The sequence below is a fragment of the Oncorhynchus masou genome, chromosome 1, assembly GCF_036934945.1.
Source record: "Oncorhynchus masou masou isolate Uvic2021 chromosome 1, UVic_Omas_1.1, whole genome shotgun sequence".
NCBI classification, from domain to species: domain Eukaryota; kingdom Metazoa; phylum Chordata; class Actinopteri; order Salmoniformes; family Salmonidae; genus Oncorhynchus; species Oncorhynchus masou.
The window spans coordinates 37,302,386-37,319,259 of NC_088212.1; the positions used below are offsets into that span (position 1 = coordinate 37,302,386).

Sequence of the window (16,874 nt, forward strand, 5' to 3'; positions counted from 1 at the left end):
TCACTCACTCGCCTCGACTTTACTTTGTTGTAACCTACTTTCACTCGGAGTGCAGCACACGCTTCCTCTCGACTCTGAAGCCCCGAATTGAGCCACCAGCATTTGAGTTTGTCGCCGCCCTATCAGCTGACTTAGAAGTGATCTCGGGCCTCCCCAAGTGTGTCCCTCAGCTCGCCGGTTTGATGTCCCGCTCTCTCTTAGCGTTTGACTGCTTGGGAAAGGGGAGGCCACAGCAAAACACCGCTCATCTGACCGACGTCTACTGGAGAAAACATATAGGCATGTACAGGGAATATACTGTACATGCTAGCCTTGCACCCAGAGGGGAGAATAATGTTAGTTTGTGCGTAGGGTGGGGATTGGTGGGAGGGGTGTGTGTGTGCATTCATGTTTGTCAACATTTTCTTTCGATTAATTGTATAATTATAATATGTGCGGTACATGTCAAGGCCTTGAGAGAGAGTGAGTGCAATATGGGTTTGTGGCTCTAAGAACCAGAAATAAGGGGATCGGTCATGTCACAACAACAACTGATTTATTCACCAGGAATTAGAATTGCCTGCTCACAACCTGCCTGGCAAGCAGCTAGCGGGTAGGCGCTAACTCATGACGGGGAAGTGGTAAATGCAGGTAATACACTGTACATGTCATGGCTGTGTTGTACTAGTTCAGCGTCACCCTACAGCAGGGGTAGGCAACTCCAGTCAGAGTGAATGGTCGGGGGCGGCCGGAACATAATTATATCGCTACAAATTTACCACAACTAAAGCCCTAAAAAATAGATTATTTGAAAATGGCAATTATTTCATACCTTCAATTACATTGAGATATGATCACATGTCTCCTGGGAACCGATGACCTAAATCAAACACATTTCTAGCAGAATTCCTGGTGATTTTACAGTCCCCCAACCCCCCTGTTGCCGACCTCTGCTCTATAGCCTACTAACTAGTCTGACATGAAGGTGAACTATGAAGGCGCACTGCAAACCATAGAAAAACAAATGATATGGGGAATCTCTGTGGCTAACCCCAACCGCTATGCATGTCCACTGAAATGTCACTGCAGACCATAGAAATGAACCTTAGAGTTACTATGTCAACGGTGGACATGGATGCCGAGCTTTGGAGCGCATCTTCATTGGCTGGACATGTGGAGATCCCAGAGAGAGCTCTATGAATGAGTTTAAAGGCCCTATGAATGTCTCTCCTTTCTCATGTGTCTCTGAGGGAACAGAACTTGGCCACGTTATCTGAGCCCTTGGCTCCAAAATAGCAATTTCATAACTGTCTGCCTGGAATTACACGAGAGCGGGGAACGGGGAAATGTACGATTGTTTATTTACAGATTCTTGGTTATTAAAACACTGTCTTGGATTTAAAGTGAACTTGGCACTGGGAGGTTTGAACAGGGCTGAGACTTGGTGTGAAAATAATCTGCGTGCTGTGAAGCCAGTGAGTCTTGATTAAATGGCCTTGAATTTGCAGAGTCTGCACTGACTGAATGTCTGACACAAGCGAAGTCATATGGAGAAACATATTGCTGTTCTGTCTGTTTCTGTTCTACTGTTTTACTGACTCTGCTGCCCAGCTGCGTTATGCTGTTTAAGCCTCAGACGAAAGCAGCTCATTTGTTGTCAGTCACACTTTAGCTGGCCTCTCTTTGATCACTCACATACTGTGGCCTCTCTTTGATCACTCACATACTGTGGCCTCTCTGACTCACAGAGCTCCTTAGAAACCCGAATCCTCAACACCAACAAGGATCTTTCTTTGGTTACGACTGGCAACCCTTTCTCCACGCAACACAATTGGTTTACATGGTTGTGGAGGGGTGTTCTGGAGGGATGAGGACAGGAGCTCTGAAAGGAAACCGCTCTATGGACTTTCTGGATCTGGCAACCCCAGGATGAATGGACCCCAACATCCCCAATTTCCTCTTCCTTCAAAATGCTGGGTGTGAACCCCAGATTTAGACTTGAGAATTGTTATTCAAGGTTTGTACATTTCCTGAAGACAGGTCTGCTCATGCCCAGAATGTAGAATGTAGCCGAGCTCTGCTCCCTCGTGTCTCCTCTCCGTGGCTTTGGAGTAAGTTGTCTGACTCTTCTTTTCCTCATTAAGGTGATGGTGAAAGGCCCTTCCAGATATCCAAGTATTCTTCTTGGCGTCATCCATTGAAGCAAGCAGTACTTGCATTAATTAGAAGTCTTTCACCACTTTCTACACTGAACAGAAATATAAACGCAACATGTACAGTGTTGGTCCTATGTTTCATGAGCTGAAATCAAAGGTCCCAGCAATTTTATATATACGCACAACAAGCTTATTTCTCTCAAATTCGGTGCGCAAATTTAGTTAACATTCCTATTAGTGAGCATTTCTCATTTGCGAAGATAATCCATCTACATGACAGGTGTGGCATGTCAAGAAGCTGATTAAACAGCATGATCATTACACAGGTACACCTTGTGCTGGGGACAATAAAAGGCCATTCTGAAATGTGCAGTTTTGTCACACAAAACAATGCCACAGATATCTGAAGTTTTGAGGGAGTGTGCAATTGGATTTCTCACTGCAGGAATGTCCACCAGAGCTGTTGCCAGAGAATTTCCACCGTGAACCGCCTACGTTTTAGTGAATTTGGCAGTACGCCCAACCGGCATCACAACCGCAGACCACGTGTAACCACGTCAGCCCAGGACCTCCACATCCGGCTTCTTCACCTGCGGGATCATCTGAGACCAGCCACCCGGACAGGTGATGAAACTGTGGCTTTGTACAACTGAAGAATTTCTGCACGAACTGTCAGAAACATTGTCAGGGAAGCTCATCTGTGTGCTTGTCGTCCTCACCATGATCTTGACCTGACTGGAGTATGGCGGCGTAACCGATTTCAGTATGCAAATGCTCACCTACGTTGGACACTTAACGGTTAAATCCCAGTTTCAACTGCACAGATGGAAAACCATGTGTATTTTGTGTGCATGAGCGGTTTACTGATGTCAACGTTGTGAACAGAGTGCCCCATGGTGGAGGTAGGGTTATGGTATGGACAGGCATAAGCTATGAACAACGAACTCAATTACATTTTATCGATGTGCGATTTGAATGTACAGCGATACCGTGACGAGATCCTGAGGCCCATTGTCTTGCCATTCATCCACTGCCATCACGTTTCAGCATGATACTGAATGGCCCCATGACGCAAGGATCTGTCCTGAAACTCAGTCAAATCTTTGAAATTGTTGCATGATGCGTTTATTTTGGTTCAGTTTATTACTTAGGCTTTCAGCCTTCTCATTTCTACCAAAGAATGTATGGAGTGCCTCACCAACCACCATGTATCAATCATAAAGTATTCATATGGTCTTGCCCACATAATTCATGGGTTTAAAATATACCTCTCAAAAGGACTGCTTCAAATAACATAGAATAAATTGATGGTTATTGTCTTTCATTTAAGCTCTGTGAATAATTGTGTGTGTGTGTTAGGGAAGATACTCTGCTACAAATTACATCACATTGGAAACATTACACTAAAGCCAACCTTAAGAGAAATATAGTTTACATAACTAAATTTACTTTGAATAATTAGTTAACTTCATCCTAATTAATTTGTGAAAATCATATGTAAATCTGAAATGTCTACAAATTGATAGAACTGTTCTCTTTGGGGTCGTGTCTTAAAATAATTTGTAATCTTGCCTATTAAAAACACAAACTAGGTTTCTCTTGAAAATTATGCAGGTCTGATGCCGATAAAGGAAATGATTCCGTACTTTAACCATATTTTCCTTTGTTTTTGCAAAAACAAGTTCCTGTAGTTTGCTACATGGCAAAAAAACTGAAAACATTTTGAATTTAGTTCAACTATCAACAAGCTACTAAAATGTGTGCGTTCTGACTGACACTATTATTCAGAAAACACTGAAGGAAAGGAAGTCTTTTCAGAACCACCAGACGTTAAAGTGCAGAAGGACTTGACTGTCAGTTTGTATTTTGATAAGGTTGAAGTACTTGGTTTTGAGTCCATAGAGCCAAGCCAAGCTGTCTTCCGTAGCGACTGGCTGTTTGTGTGGATGTATTACAGTATGAGAAGTGATCCTCCCCTGGGATGTCAAACAGCCTGTGGTGACCTTGGCAGTGGAAAAGGAGAGAGAGGTTCGATATACACTCTGCCTCTTTCCGACCAGCCTCAGACATCTGATAGCTGATAATGTAATTACACCATCACAGCCAAGCTAACCATTTACTGACTGTTAAATAGACAGAGAAACTTTGCTCTCAGATACTCGATTTTGTTGTATATGTGAAATCAATATCTACTTACCTCATGATTCACAATCCTAATGTATTTATGGTCCTGGTGCGAGTGATGATTTGTTGTAAAAAATCAATGTCTTGTAAGATCGACTGAATCTTTGTCTGTGGCAACAGATTATTTATTTGTGTGCAAATTAGTTTAAATGAGAGAAGTACCAGGTTATGAGTGGCAGTATTCACATCATTACAAACAATGACATTTGCTCTACCCTTTTTATAGTTTAAGTGATCCTAAACTGTCCTGATCCTAAACTGTGTAAACACAGTCCTAAACTATAATCTGTATTCATAGTGATCCGACCATGTCAACAAGCTCCGCTTTACCTTGTTATCAGCTGCCATTACTGAGGTCTGTTTGAAATGTCACAACCGAAGAGGGAACTCACGCCTAGAGCTGTTGCGGTGACCGTATTACCAAACTATAGTCTGATGGGTGACAATATTAGCCTTATCACTTGTGAATTATATATTATCACTTGTGAATGATGCCCAGCATAAGAAACGAGGCCTTTTTGCGACTTGTTCGAATCAGTCGCACACCTCATGTAGCCTAGTCCAAAGTGGCCAAATAAATTCTTAAAATTAAGCACATTAATCTGCTTTATAAGGGGTGTGGAGCCTAACTGGCATGCGCAGCGCATGGCTCACGCAGCGCGTGAGTTTCAAGTTTGGGGAAGATAATTTTCACCATAAAAATGCGCCTTTTATAATAAAAGCATTACATGCATAATTGCATTGGTGGTCACTCTTGAGAATGGTGTTTTCCCACAAATTGATTGCCCTTTTGGAACATTTGCTCTTATTAGCCTACTATCATGTACACATTGCTACGCTTATAATGTGAAGAAATAGCCTTTTAAGCTAAATGTTCTGATCTGTTGCGTCAGGCACGTTGCATAAAAAAGTTTTTTTGATGCTAGTGGTTGTATTCATTTGGAATCTATCGTATCCCACAACTGTCCCAGACTATGTTTGGAATATTTATTTCTCACACAGAAGGACAATCTGATCAATAGGTCAACTTTTGTACTATGGGGGATAGTAGATTGACATAGGCTAATGCTTGTCTTGTTGTCTGACAAAGTAAATATGGACAGTTCTTCCAATATCTTCAATATGAACATCGGAATTGGATAAGGGTGTGCACAGTTTCGTCCCTGATGTCTGTCTTCACTTGTAGCCTGTGAGAAAGACCTGACAATGTGATAGAGAGCCATGTGAGTGTGAGACGCTTCGGATTGCACAGCACACTCACGGAAAAGGGCACAACGCAGCCCCCCGGGACGCTAAAGGCATGGATTTGTTTAGGCTGCGTTACGTCCACAAAGGGAATGCCGCCGTGAAACTCAAGGCATTATCAAGTGCTTGTCAAATTGTGAATGAGAAACTGGTACAGCCTGCGCAATAAACAAAGCAGAGCTTGTTTTTCAAATCATCATTAGTCTCATGAAGCCTTACAATGTATTTAAAAATCAAAACATATAGCCCAATGTTTGTAGAACAACTAAAGGCACATTATTAATTCTAAATGAACTCTTTAACCACAACACAGAATAGCCGCACGTGCGCACTCCCCTAAATCGTTTGGAGAAAATATTTGTATTTTATTCAGATTTGTTAAATTGTATTCATCATACTATAAAATAATCCCAGGGAATTCTAAGCAAATCGTGTCTACTAAATGAACTAGTGAAGCCCACAGCCATTTGGCATAGCCCCATCAGGACCAAGCATGTCTAAAATAAATCATGGATTTATTGTGAAGGTGTAGGCTATATTACATGGATTTATTAGACTTTTTAAAATGGCTTGAAGGTTATGTGTGGGAAGGCAGGAGACACTAAATGTGTTTATGTTAATTGACGGTCAATTACCTTGAGGCCGACAGTTATTTGCTTGACAATCACAGACTGACATATTTTGGTGACCGCCACAGCCCTGCTCACACCCTCCACTCAATAAAATCAGGGAAGAGTTTTGTGACTGAGGTCATTGATCACAGCAGAGATTTGTACTTCGAGAGCGACACAGTGGCAATTAAGCCGATGGCTCTATTATTATAGAAAAGCACTGATTCTGTGAGTGGCTGATGACTTATCTGTGACTGAGCTACTGTACCTATTAAGAGTCGGTCACACTTACACCAGACTAACTACCAGTAGTATTAGTAATACTGTGTAGTATCACGAGTAGTATCAGTATGTAATTACACTTGTTGTTCCATTGTAGTTATGGAATAATGACAATGCCATTTTAAATTGTTAGCAAATGTATGTCTCTTTTCTACCCAGTGGTAACAACCGCTTGGGTAGACTTGGCACCCTTGTTTGTCATGTCTTATCACGTTCCCGTTAATGTGATTTACTAGAGTGAGCGAGAGAGTAGTAATAATAATTCCCATAATTTGACAGACACCTAATAGTCTTGCCTGCCAGACTCGTGTGAGGAGAGACTTGAATTAGAGATCTCAGTATTATCTGAGCAGTTTTCAGACTGTGATTGCCTGTCTCTGTTGCTAAGCTACATTACATGTCTCTGTTTATTTCAGTTGTTTAATAATCGGTCTCTGTTGCTTCTCTGCCTCCCTGTGTGTCTACTGTACCCCGTGTGGCTCTGTGTCTAACGTCCATGTCTCGCTCTCTCTCTGTCTCTGTGTGTGTGTCCCTGCAGGTTTTGAGCTGCTGTACCAGCCAGAGGTAGTGAGGCTGTACCTGTCTCTGCTCACTGAGAGCCAGAACTACAACACTCTGGAGGCTGCAGCAGGGGCCCTGCAGAACCTCAGTGCCGGACAGTGGACCGTGAGTCACATACAACACACACACATTGTAATTAAGGGGAATAAGGTCTCTGAACCTCAATAGGAAGGACCAATTACCCCGAATGGAGCTCTGCAGTGTCATTACCAAACACCCTCTGTTTGGTTACTGTAGTGAGTAATAAGAGTGTGATCTCCCGTCCAGCTCAGGGGCATTATTTTACGATCCCTAGTGTAAAGTATGGAGGCTATTCATGCTCTTCCCTTCAGGAATGGAACGTTCATAGTCAATACAGTGGCTATGTTAGGCCTAGAGAACTCTGGCATGCTAGCGCCATCGTGATTCAGTTTTTAACACATTATGTGTCACGCTGTAAACATATCCGTTGCCACGGCATGCATCACTAGGCTCCAGTTGGAAAAACACAACACAACAGACAAGATGTTAGATCGATTTGGATCTCTTTGTTCATTTAAAAAAAACAACAACACTTACACATGACCTGTCCCGTGTGTTTAACATGTATAACATATGTAGGCCCCGGTTCGTCTACGCCCTGTATAACCTGTCCCCGTTTTCCTTTTTGCTCTGTTTTCTATCACTGTCCTGCACTGGTGATTTTGTTGTTGTTGTCGTTGTAGTATATATAGAGACAGATTCCATCCCTCCCTCCATGGTTTTCCATTCAGTTTGAGCTGAGGAGGCTGATCGCCTGTCCATGCTCTAGGGCAGCTGCTAACACGTCAAACCTCTGGCATGGAGGAGATGGACATTACTTGTCCCTGCTCCCTATGAGGATATCTCAAAGCTTTTCTTTTGTTTTAAATCCTCTCTTCGTCTCTTTCTCCCTGCTGCTCCCGAGCTGTTTGATTCGGTGCGGTCTGTTTTTTAGGTTTACTACTGCCACCCAGTGGTCTGGTGTTGCGCCAGTTTAATTACATCTCTGGGGGATAACGGTGTTCAGCAAAGGAGCTCTTTCATGTCAAACTTAATGTGTTGTGTTACAGGAAAAGAGAGAGGAAAATGTGTGTTTAATCAGAGACAACAACCAAAAGCGGTCAAATCCAGAAATCCACTGTTGGCTGTGCTACTGTACAATAATTGAGTCTGTGGGGGGGCGGGCGTGCAAGCGGGCACACGTGTGTTGCTATGTGTAAGTGTGTGTGTCTGTATTGGCTGATATTATTCTCTCTACATAGACTGGTGATTCATAGCCAGCATGAATGAATGAAGGACATTTTATTTTCGTGTCAAATCGTCAATTGGCAACCCATCCCTCGAGCAGTAAATTTGTGTGTGTGTGTGTGTGTGTGTGTGTATATGTGTATATGTATATATACGGAGAAAATGTTTAAATAGAAAAGTCACTTGAACCCTGTCTGACACAAGGGGAAGATTCATATGGGAGACAAGCCTATACACAATCTGCATGTTCCCTCTCTGTCCCTAGTGGTCCAACTACATACGAGCCACTGTGAGGAAGGAGAAGGGTCTTCCCATCCTGGTGGAGCTGCTGCGTTCTGATGCTGACAAGGTGGTCCGAGCCGTGGCCATCGCCCTGCGTAACCTCTCCATCGACCGCCGCAACAAAGACCTGATCGGTACGATCACTGACCACATAACCTGACCACACATGGTCAACACAAGGCCTCTCTGTAGGGCAAACAGAACAAGATTGGGATAAAACACTTCGGGAATACGTTGAGATTAGATAGCTGTTAATGAGGATAAGAATATGATTGTTGAACCTGTGTATGTCTTTTGCTGAATAGGAATGTGTAAACTACTTACTGTAGATTAGTCCAAATTTGAATTGCTTGATATCGAACATTTTGTACAATGCCCTTGGCACCCTGCCTTTTGACCTCTGCCCTGTAGGGAGCTATGCCATGAGGGATCTGGTGAGTAACCTGCCCAGTGGTCAGCAGCGGCCAGCTAAGAACCTGGAGGAAGACACAGTGGTGGCCATCCTCAACACCATCCACGAGATCGTGACGGACAGCTCCGAGAACGCACGCTCCCTCATCCAGGCCCAGGCTATCGAGAAACTGGTGGCCATCAACAAGACAAGGTAGGATGATGGCACAGTACAGACCAATACCAAACATTTCTTGACTTCTTGGTTTTATTTTTGTATTATTTGTGTGTTTGTGTTGTATTTGCTAGACATTCTACTGCACTGTTGGAGCTAGTAACATAAGCATTTCGCTGCACCTGCTAATAAAATCAAAGTTGATTGGTTGCGTACACAGATCTGCAGGTGTACACAACCAAAGAACTTTGATTGAGATTTGATTTACAACATAGTACAGCGCAGTACAACAGAGCATAAGGCAGCTTAACAATTGAATGGTTTGCACATGTGCTATACTAAACCCGTTTGCAAGTACAGAATGTACATTAATGACTACATGCGCCACGGGCCTCCCTCCCCATGAGAGAAGTGTCCATACTTTTAAATTATTTTGACATCAAATGCAATTAATAATATCCATGATATACAGTGTATCCTGCAATCACTCAAGAACCAGGATTGTCTGCTGCTGGCCATATACAATGTAATGACCCCGTGCCTTTTCACGTCCTCGAGGATGGGCGTTAATGGCCTTTTTAATAATGTAAAGTGCTATAAGCTGGATTCCTTGTCATATCATTTCGATCTGTAGAACATTACTTAGATTGAATAGATAAGCCCGTATTGTGTAGCGTCTGGTTTCCAGGAAGCCTACTATAGTGTACTTCACCGGAATACTAAGTACTATCAATAGGAATTCAATAGATGCTTGAATGATTTCCCAGTTTCCACTTCATTTCATATCACTGTCCTCGTTTTCCTTTGACTGGTCGGATCTTCTTGATCAAGTCAGCGGGAGACGATAATGTCTCTTTTGATAATGTCTCATTCTACAACCTATTGATGATTTAATTAAGATTAGTTTCCAATGGGGATTTTACACCCGTACTTTATTGAATACCGTCAGGTTCAAAGTTCTGGTACAAATCCAGTTGGGCACCAAAGGAAGCTCAAACTATATTTATTTACCACAGCTGCATAGCACACCATACAGGTCACACAAGCACATATGTTTATACCTTCCAACTAGGCATTCCTATATCTAGGATAAACAATCACTCTGTTGCTGGGCAGGAACTGAGTTTGATCCTCATGTTAGGTGAAACGTTGTGCCCCTCCAGGTCTTTAACAGGGCTTCTTATCAGTCAAAAGAGGCCTTGTGTTATTGGGAGTACACATTCCTCATTGTCTTACTGCAGGCCACTAAATAATTACACTTTTCACGTGCAAAAAGCTTAAACCTAACACTAACATTCAATCGTTAAGAATATATAAAAGTGATACAAAGTATGTGGTGATATAAAACAGTGAAGATGTAAGCCGGTGTTATTGACCAGTCATGATGGTCTATCAGCTGGTACTCCAGACACATGGCTCCTCTTCATCCCATGTGGGAACATTCTGGCCTCTGAGACACGCCCCCTTTGTACTTTCCCTCTGCCCAAATACAATGCACGTTAGATTAGTCCATCTAACCAATAACATGAGAATTACTGCTGCTAGGCTAATTATACAATTATAAATGGACTAAAACGGGCTCAAGTCAAATAGTCTCCAACAATACCAAATAAATGTGTTTTCCCTAAACCCATGAGATTGACTTTGAAGTGGAGAACCCCCCCCCCCCATGTAATTAACACTAAGGGCTAAGGAGTACTTAATTAATTGAATGAAAGGAAATGTGTGCGGCCATTGGGGTGTGAATTAAAAGAAAGCTCCTGGGGCCATCAGTGGGAATAGATGGATGATGGCTTTGAATGTGAGATTGATTGCATTCGGCTCCAGCCTCCACTAGCTGCTGGCATTGGTTGGGTCCAACGTTCTGGGTTGTATTCACTAGACTACCGGAGCTTGTCCAATAAACAAGTGTTTGCGAAACCATTTTCCACTGCTAAATATGTTGCTATGGTCTGCACTTATGACCGCAACCTTGCTTTTCCCTCTGTCTCGTTCAGCCAATCACCACGTGAGAACAAGGCTGCCTCCCACGTGCTGCAGACGGTGTGGAGCTACAAGGACCTGAGGAACGCCCTGACCAAGGAAGGATGGAATAAGAGCCACTTCCAGGTACACGGCAGAACGTGCATGCGCGCACATGCACACACACACACACATTCACACACCCACAATAAGTACACTCATGTGTCCTTATTCTCTCCCTCTCAGTCTACAGCAAGCGGCGCCCCTAAAGCAGCCAAGAATGGCAAACCAGGCTACGACGACACTACCCTGCCCCTGATGGAGAAGAACCAAGGTCAGTCTGTGACGGCAGGCGAGACTGGGGATCCTCCGGGCCTGGCCTACTGTGGTGAACTGAGTGAGGAAACCATAGATATAACTGCTTTGAATCTATGGAGGAAACCGCTGGTGTCTGCATCAGACGTCTTGATTAGAATGAGTGCTGAGGAGGATGGCTCGATCTGGACTTTGTTTTGTGTGTTCTCACTCATAGCCATAATACGCACTTTAGAGGCGCTGTGCTTGAAACCTTTCGCCCTCATTGTTCTGCTGCGTTGTTTGGTGATCTTCATGTGCTATCGTCAGTACAATTGGGATAGTGTGGTCTGGAGAATGATGCATCATGGGTAGATTTTTCTAATCCAATAGTGTGTTCCCAATGCAAATCCAAGCATGTAGAGCAGGATATGAAGCTGGGTGTCAAGCCGGCCCAAAGGGAAGATCTATATTTTTGAACATCTAAAGGTAGATCAAAACTATGAAGGAATTATAATGGACCTATAGGTTTTCAAAGAGCTGTCATTTTTCTGGCCTGAATCTGAAATCCCGACGTGACCCTCGAGCCAAAATGATTGCCCAACCCTGACATAAAGGGAGGTACTGTAACAGCCTAATAAACGAGTCGAGGGCATGACAGCACTTTTGTCTTCCTGTTTCTGGGCTTGTGACCTTTTTTTGCAACCATGCATATAGACATGAAGTGCGGTTGTCATTCACACCCATTCTCAGCCTGCCTGCGTTACTGGTTAAGTGTATCAGCAGACAGTGACTGAGGACCATTGGCCTGAAAACAACATTGGCTCGTGAATCAAACTAATTGTATGTGTGGTGCTCATGATAAAAACGGCGTATAAATGCTTTTCAGGCACCAAGAAAAATGGAAGTGGTGATATGATACCTATGGACGAGCTTGGTCCAGGTAAGACCGAGTTTGCATGACCTCAATCGCCGCCGACGAACGCTAGTAGTCCCAGATGGAATGTTCTGATCTCTAGGGACGACTGACAGTTCAAGATCCCCAACAACACAAATGCCAAAATGGAAATTCTAAAAAAGTTTGTAGGGTACATTTTTTGCAGTATTTGGAATGAAGAATGTTATTAATTGTTAAGATGCTGTAACGGTAGACAGTGCAGTACTGTTTTACTTATGATGCTGTATGCAAGACCCCTCTCTTAACAAGATGTTGGTATAAGGATGGGCATCAATTCAGATGGCAACAGGAAGTGTGGGCAATTTTCTGATTTGAAATGTTCTCCTCGGTGCTCCTCTTTTCAATGAAAATGCAAACAATTGTCTTGTTTCCTCTCGAACTAATGAGTTCTTCCTCTACGTCAGATGTGTGCCACTCCAGTCCCGGAAGGCTACATGCAGCTAGGCCACTGTAGTTTCCATCCAAGCATTTAACAGTGATATCCTTCTGTGATCTTCTCTCTCGCTCTCTCATATTAGATGGCTACTCCACCATCGACCAGAGAGACAAGGACTGCAAGTACAAGAGTAGTGGAGACGGGTCAGTGGACCTGACAGAACGGGAGCCATTGAAGGTACTTCTGGTCTAGACCCACCCATTACACCCATCTACAGCTACACTGACTAGTGGATCAGGCTGTTAAAGCACACAAGTCGCGATGCTCTGTTTCTGTTAAGATAGCCTGAACCCGTCTCTCTTAGTGCCCTTGCCCATATGCCCACGCCAGGCTCTTTCTAAGAAAGGAGTTGAGCAGCAGTTGATGTTGTCGTCTGTCGAGCCGGGTGCCACTCATCTAGCAGTCCAATTTACTGGATGCCGACAGCAGATAATTGAGCGTAAGCTTTGTGATTGTGAAAGTAATTAATGTGGGACTGGTTAAGTCCTGCTCTTCAATCTAGAGAGAGAGAGAGACTCACAGGAATATCTGGTAGTGAAGAACTAGAGGTGGTTCGATGGGTCAAACATGCTAAACTTAATGAACTGATTGCATGTAATATGATTACAAAACACCTTTCAGCTGTAATCAGTTACATGTAATATGATTACAAAAAACTTTTTTTTATCAGTTAGATTTACCAGCCAGTGGCGGTTCTAGCTTGTATGGCTCCCTGGGTGAACCCCTCCCCCTCATTCTGCACTAACTGTACTTTTTATTGGAACAACACAAATAAATAATCATAACATTTAAAACTATATATATATATATATAAATATAAATAAGACTTATAAATATCTAAAAGAAGTAACAAAGACAAATGGAAACAAATTTGTGTTGATATGGCACTCGAGCATCAATACATTACCCATCCCATAACACTGTAAACCAAGAGTCAAGACTAAACCATTATTCTATTCCATTACCATTACTCTTAACCATTTCGCACAAACCAGGAAAAAAATGCAGCAATATGTCTGTGAAAATATATATTCACAATATTATGAATGAATTGTGGTTTAGTTGGTAGCATTTCGTAGTGTGACTGATTTTACTAATTGCATTAGTACTGTATAACGTTAGAGGTGCGCTATTTGATAGATTCCCCCGCTCCCCCTACCTCGGGCTTCCAGTGGGGAGACCTGAGGTCAACCTACCCCCGACCCCTCCCCATCTTGTACTTCTGTGTGGGAGACTTTCCCAGGCAGTAGCCTGCCTAGCTCACAAACTAGAATCAGGGTGCCCACTTCGACCAAGTTAATTGACCCACAGTCCCACATATCATTGACGTGACGTGCAAATGTCACCATTATTTTTGTGCGGGCGTCCCGTGCCGCCTATTTATTTTTTATATTTAACTAGGCAAGTCAGTTAATAACAAATTCTTATTTTCAATGATGACCTAGGAACGATGTCGTTCTGCCCCTGAACAACACCTTGTTCAGGGGCAGAACGACAGATTTTTACCTTGTCAGCTCGGGGATTCGATCTTGTAACCTTTAGGTTACAAGTCCAACGCTCTAACCACTACTAGGCCAGCTGCCGCCCCAATGTCGCCCTTACCTAAATCCGCCACTGTTACCAGCTAATGTATTGTAATCAGATTAGATACTAAAAAGCTAGATGATTAGTTATTGGATTACTTTTAAATTTAGAACTGATATTTGCTGACACTTTTCTATTTTCTCAATGACATTCAATTCAGCATTGGATAAAGTTTACATTTGTTCCACCTGAGCGCGACCACTATGATGACACACCAAAAGCGTTTGATGTATCCTTTTTGTCTTCTTCTAATGCCTCTTAAGGGTCATCCAAAAATGACAGTACTGATTACAATTTTGGACCGGTAACTAGTGACTAAAGGATTCAATTTAGAAAGTAACTTTCCCAACTCTGAACTTCAACTAACACGGTTATCCGACCGCAGCTGTTTTTTGGTCTGACGATTACATAAATAAGTGCTTAGTGTGTAACTGCCAGCTATGCAGCCTGGAGACACAAAGGCTTGTCAACATGCAGTATGCTTTATAAGTCCTGCAAAACCTTCAGAAGCAAATTAGCTGTCAGACAGGACTTGAGGTGGCAGATATGTTCTCTGATGCATACAGCCCCCACCCCCCTTGTTTTGAATTGACTGAAGCGCAGAAATAATCAAAACTGTTCTACCCTGCTTTCTACACCTCCAGAAGGCTGATACCCAAAATGCAACTGCTGTTTGAACGGCTTTATCCCCCTCTGTTTGCATGCGTAATTTGGTTTCTTGTTTCTAATCGCCCTTTTTTCAGACTCTAAAAGCTTCCTTTATGCTTAGGAACTAACCCTGGCATTCCACTCCCCTGTAAAGACTATATTTATTGACCTTTTTGATTTGCTGTTAACCCCTTCTCCCGTTGCTGCAGAATGAGACAAATACGAAACACTATGTCAGGAGTAACAGGCCTGCAGTCAATCTGGTGGATGCTTGTGACGTTAAACCTCAGCCTGTTGACTCCTGGGTCTAAATGCATGCATGGTAGGTCTTACAAATGTTTGTTTTCCACTTTTTGGATTGTTTGTCTCCTTTTTGTTTGCTCCACCACCTTTCTGTTTTAGCCCTCACACACTTCAGTGCTGGTTTGTATGTTTGTTTATGGTTGACCCAGAGTAGTTGGCTTATGACACCAAACCTCATTTTCACAATTTTGAAGCACCTGTTTGATGCACATCCATCTCTTGAAATATGCACCGTTTCCCTTGACTAATTCACATGAAATGAGGTTTGTTCTAAATGATGAAAGGGAACATCTCTTGACCTTACGTGGATCACACACGCTCCGCTCTAAGGAATAGCTTTTAGGATGAACACGGTGTATCCCAATCCCTATCTACGGTCATGACGCACACTGTTCTCTGGGACAGAGAGCTCCTCCAGATCAATAATGGATACCTGGATGAACATAGCCAAGCCAGAGGAGCCGGTCTATGTGTAGACTGTCTGTGCTTGGCCAGGCTAGCCGTGGCTAGCTACGCCGATGTTCTCTGGCTTGGCTGTATGACTGTCTGTGCTTGGCCAGGCTAGCCGTGGCTAGCTACGCCGATGTTCTCTGGCTTGGCTGTATGACTGTCTGTGCTTGGCCAGGCTAGCCGTGGCTAGCTACGCCGATGTTCTCTGGCTTGGCTGTATGACTGTGTGTGCTAGGCTAGCTGCTCTGGGTTCGCTTCGTTACAGCTCATTGTACAGGATCCTCTCATCACTCACTCATATCTGTCCTCCTGTCCCATCGCTAATCGCTGAGTGTTTCTGCTCTGGGTAAGAAGCTGTGGTAGGTGGGTGAGAAGCTGTGGTAGGTGGGTGAGAAGCTGTGGTAGGTGGCTGATCAGCAACAGCTCTTTAGAGTTAAAGGGCCGTGTCTGTCTTCATTGCTGTTAGTCTCAATATTCTCTCGTTGCTCTCCCATCACTCTCATCCTCCTAGGTGAAATGTAAGGGATCAGCTATACAGCTTTGATTGACTCCATGTCTGAAAAGCAAAATGATTATCGGCACACAGTTGATTATTTAATAAGGCTTTTAAAAATATTTTGATCATCACATGATCTTGTCAAGTCAATGCTAATGAACAAAAAAACCTATCTAATCTAACAATGATATGCTTATTGTTGACATGGACATTAAGTCTATCATGTAAGACAGGATAATCATATGAAAGGCCTTCTTCACTATTGTATTTGTTAGGGATCCCTGTTTGCTGCTTCCAAGGCAGCAGCTTCTCTTCCTGGGGTCCAAACACATTAAGGCACTTACATCACACATAAAACAAAATATAAAACAGTACATCATATAACACTATTAACCACTACATATCTACAATACAAAATGTAGAATACCACCATACAACAATATTACAATGTACATGTGTGTAGAGTGTTGTGTGGATGGTGAAGAGACCTCTGGTGGCGTGTATTGTGGGGTATGCATGGGTTGTCAGAGCTGTGTGCAGGCAGTTTAAACAGACAGGTCGGTGCATTCAGCTTGTCAACACTTCATTTGTGTGTTAACCAAGCTGTCTTTTTGCAGCTGCCATTCAAAC

At 43.1% G+C, this 16,874-nt stretch overlaps 1 protein-coding gene across 3 annotated transcripts in view; it reads left to right on the plus strand.

Moving 5' to 3' along the window:
- Positions 1 to 16,874, plus strand: part of LOC135543411 (splicing regulator ARVCF-like) — a 233,530-nt gene that overhangs the window by 212,453 nt on the left and 4,203 nt on the right. Inside the window, exons 14-21 of one of the 3 annotated variants that reach the window (XM_064970649.1) lie at positions 6,996 to 7,123; positions 8,532 to 8,682; positions 8,960 to 9,152; positions 11,111 to 11,222; positions 11,322 to 11,472; positions 12,259 to 12,312; positions 12,846 to 12,940; positions 15,205 to 15,317. In XM_064970649.1, the coding sequence (XP_064826721.1) occupies positions 6,996 to 7,123; positions 8,532 to 8,682; positions 8,960 to 9,152; positions 11,111 to 11,222; positions 11,322 to 11,472; positions 12,259 to 12,312; positions 12,846 to 12,940; positions 15,205 to 15,306 (986 nt within the window). In that variant the 3' untranslated portion in view covers positions 15,307 to 15,317. The remainder of the gene's footprint in view (positions 1 to 6,995; positions 7,124 to 8,531; positions 8,683 to 8,959; positions 9,153 to 11,110; positions 11,223 to 11,321; positions 11,473 to 12,258; positions 12,313 to 12,845; positions 12,941 to 15,204; positions 15,318 to 16,874) is intronic. The other 2 variants (XM_064970658.1, XM_064970666.1) reach the window with 2 other exon arrangements.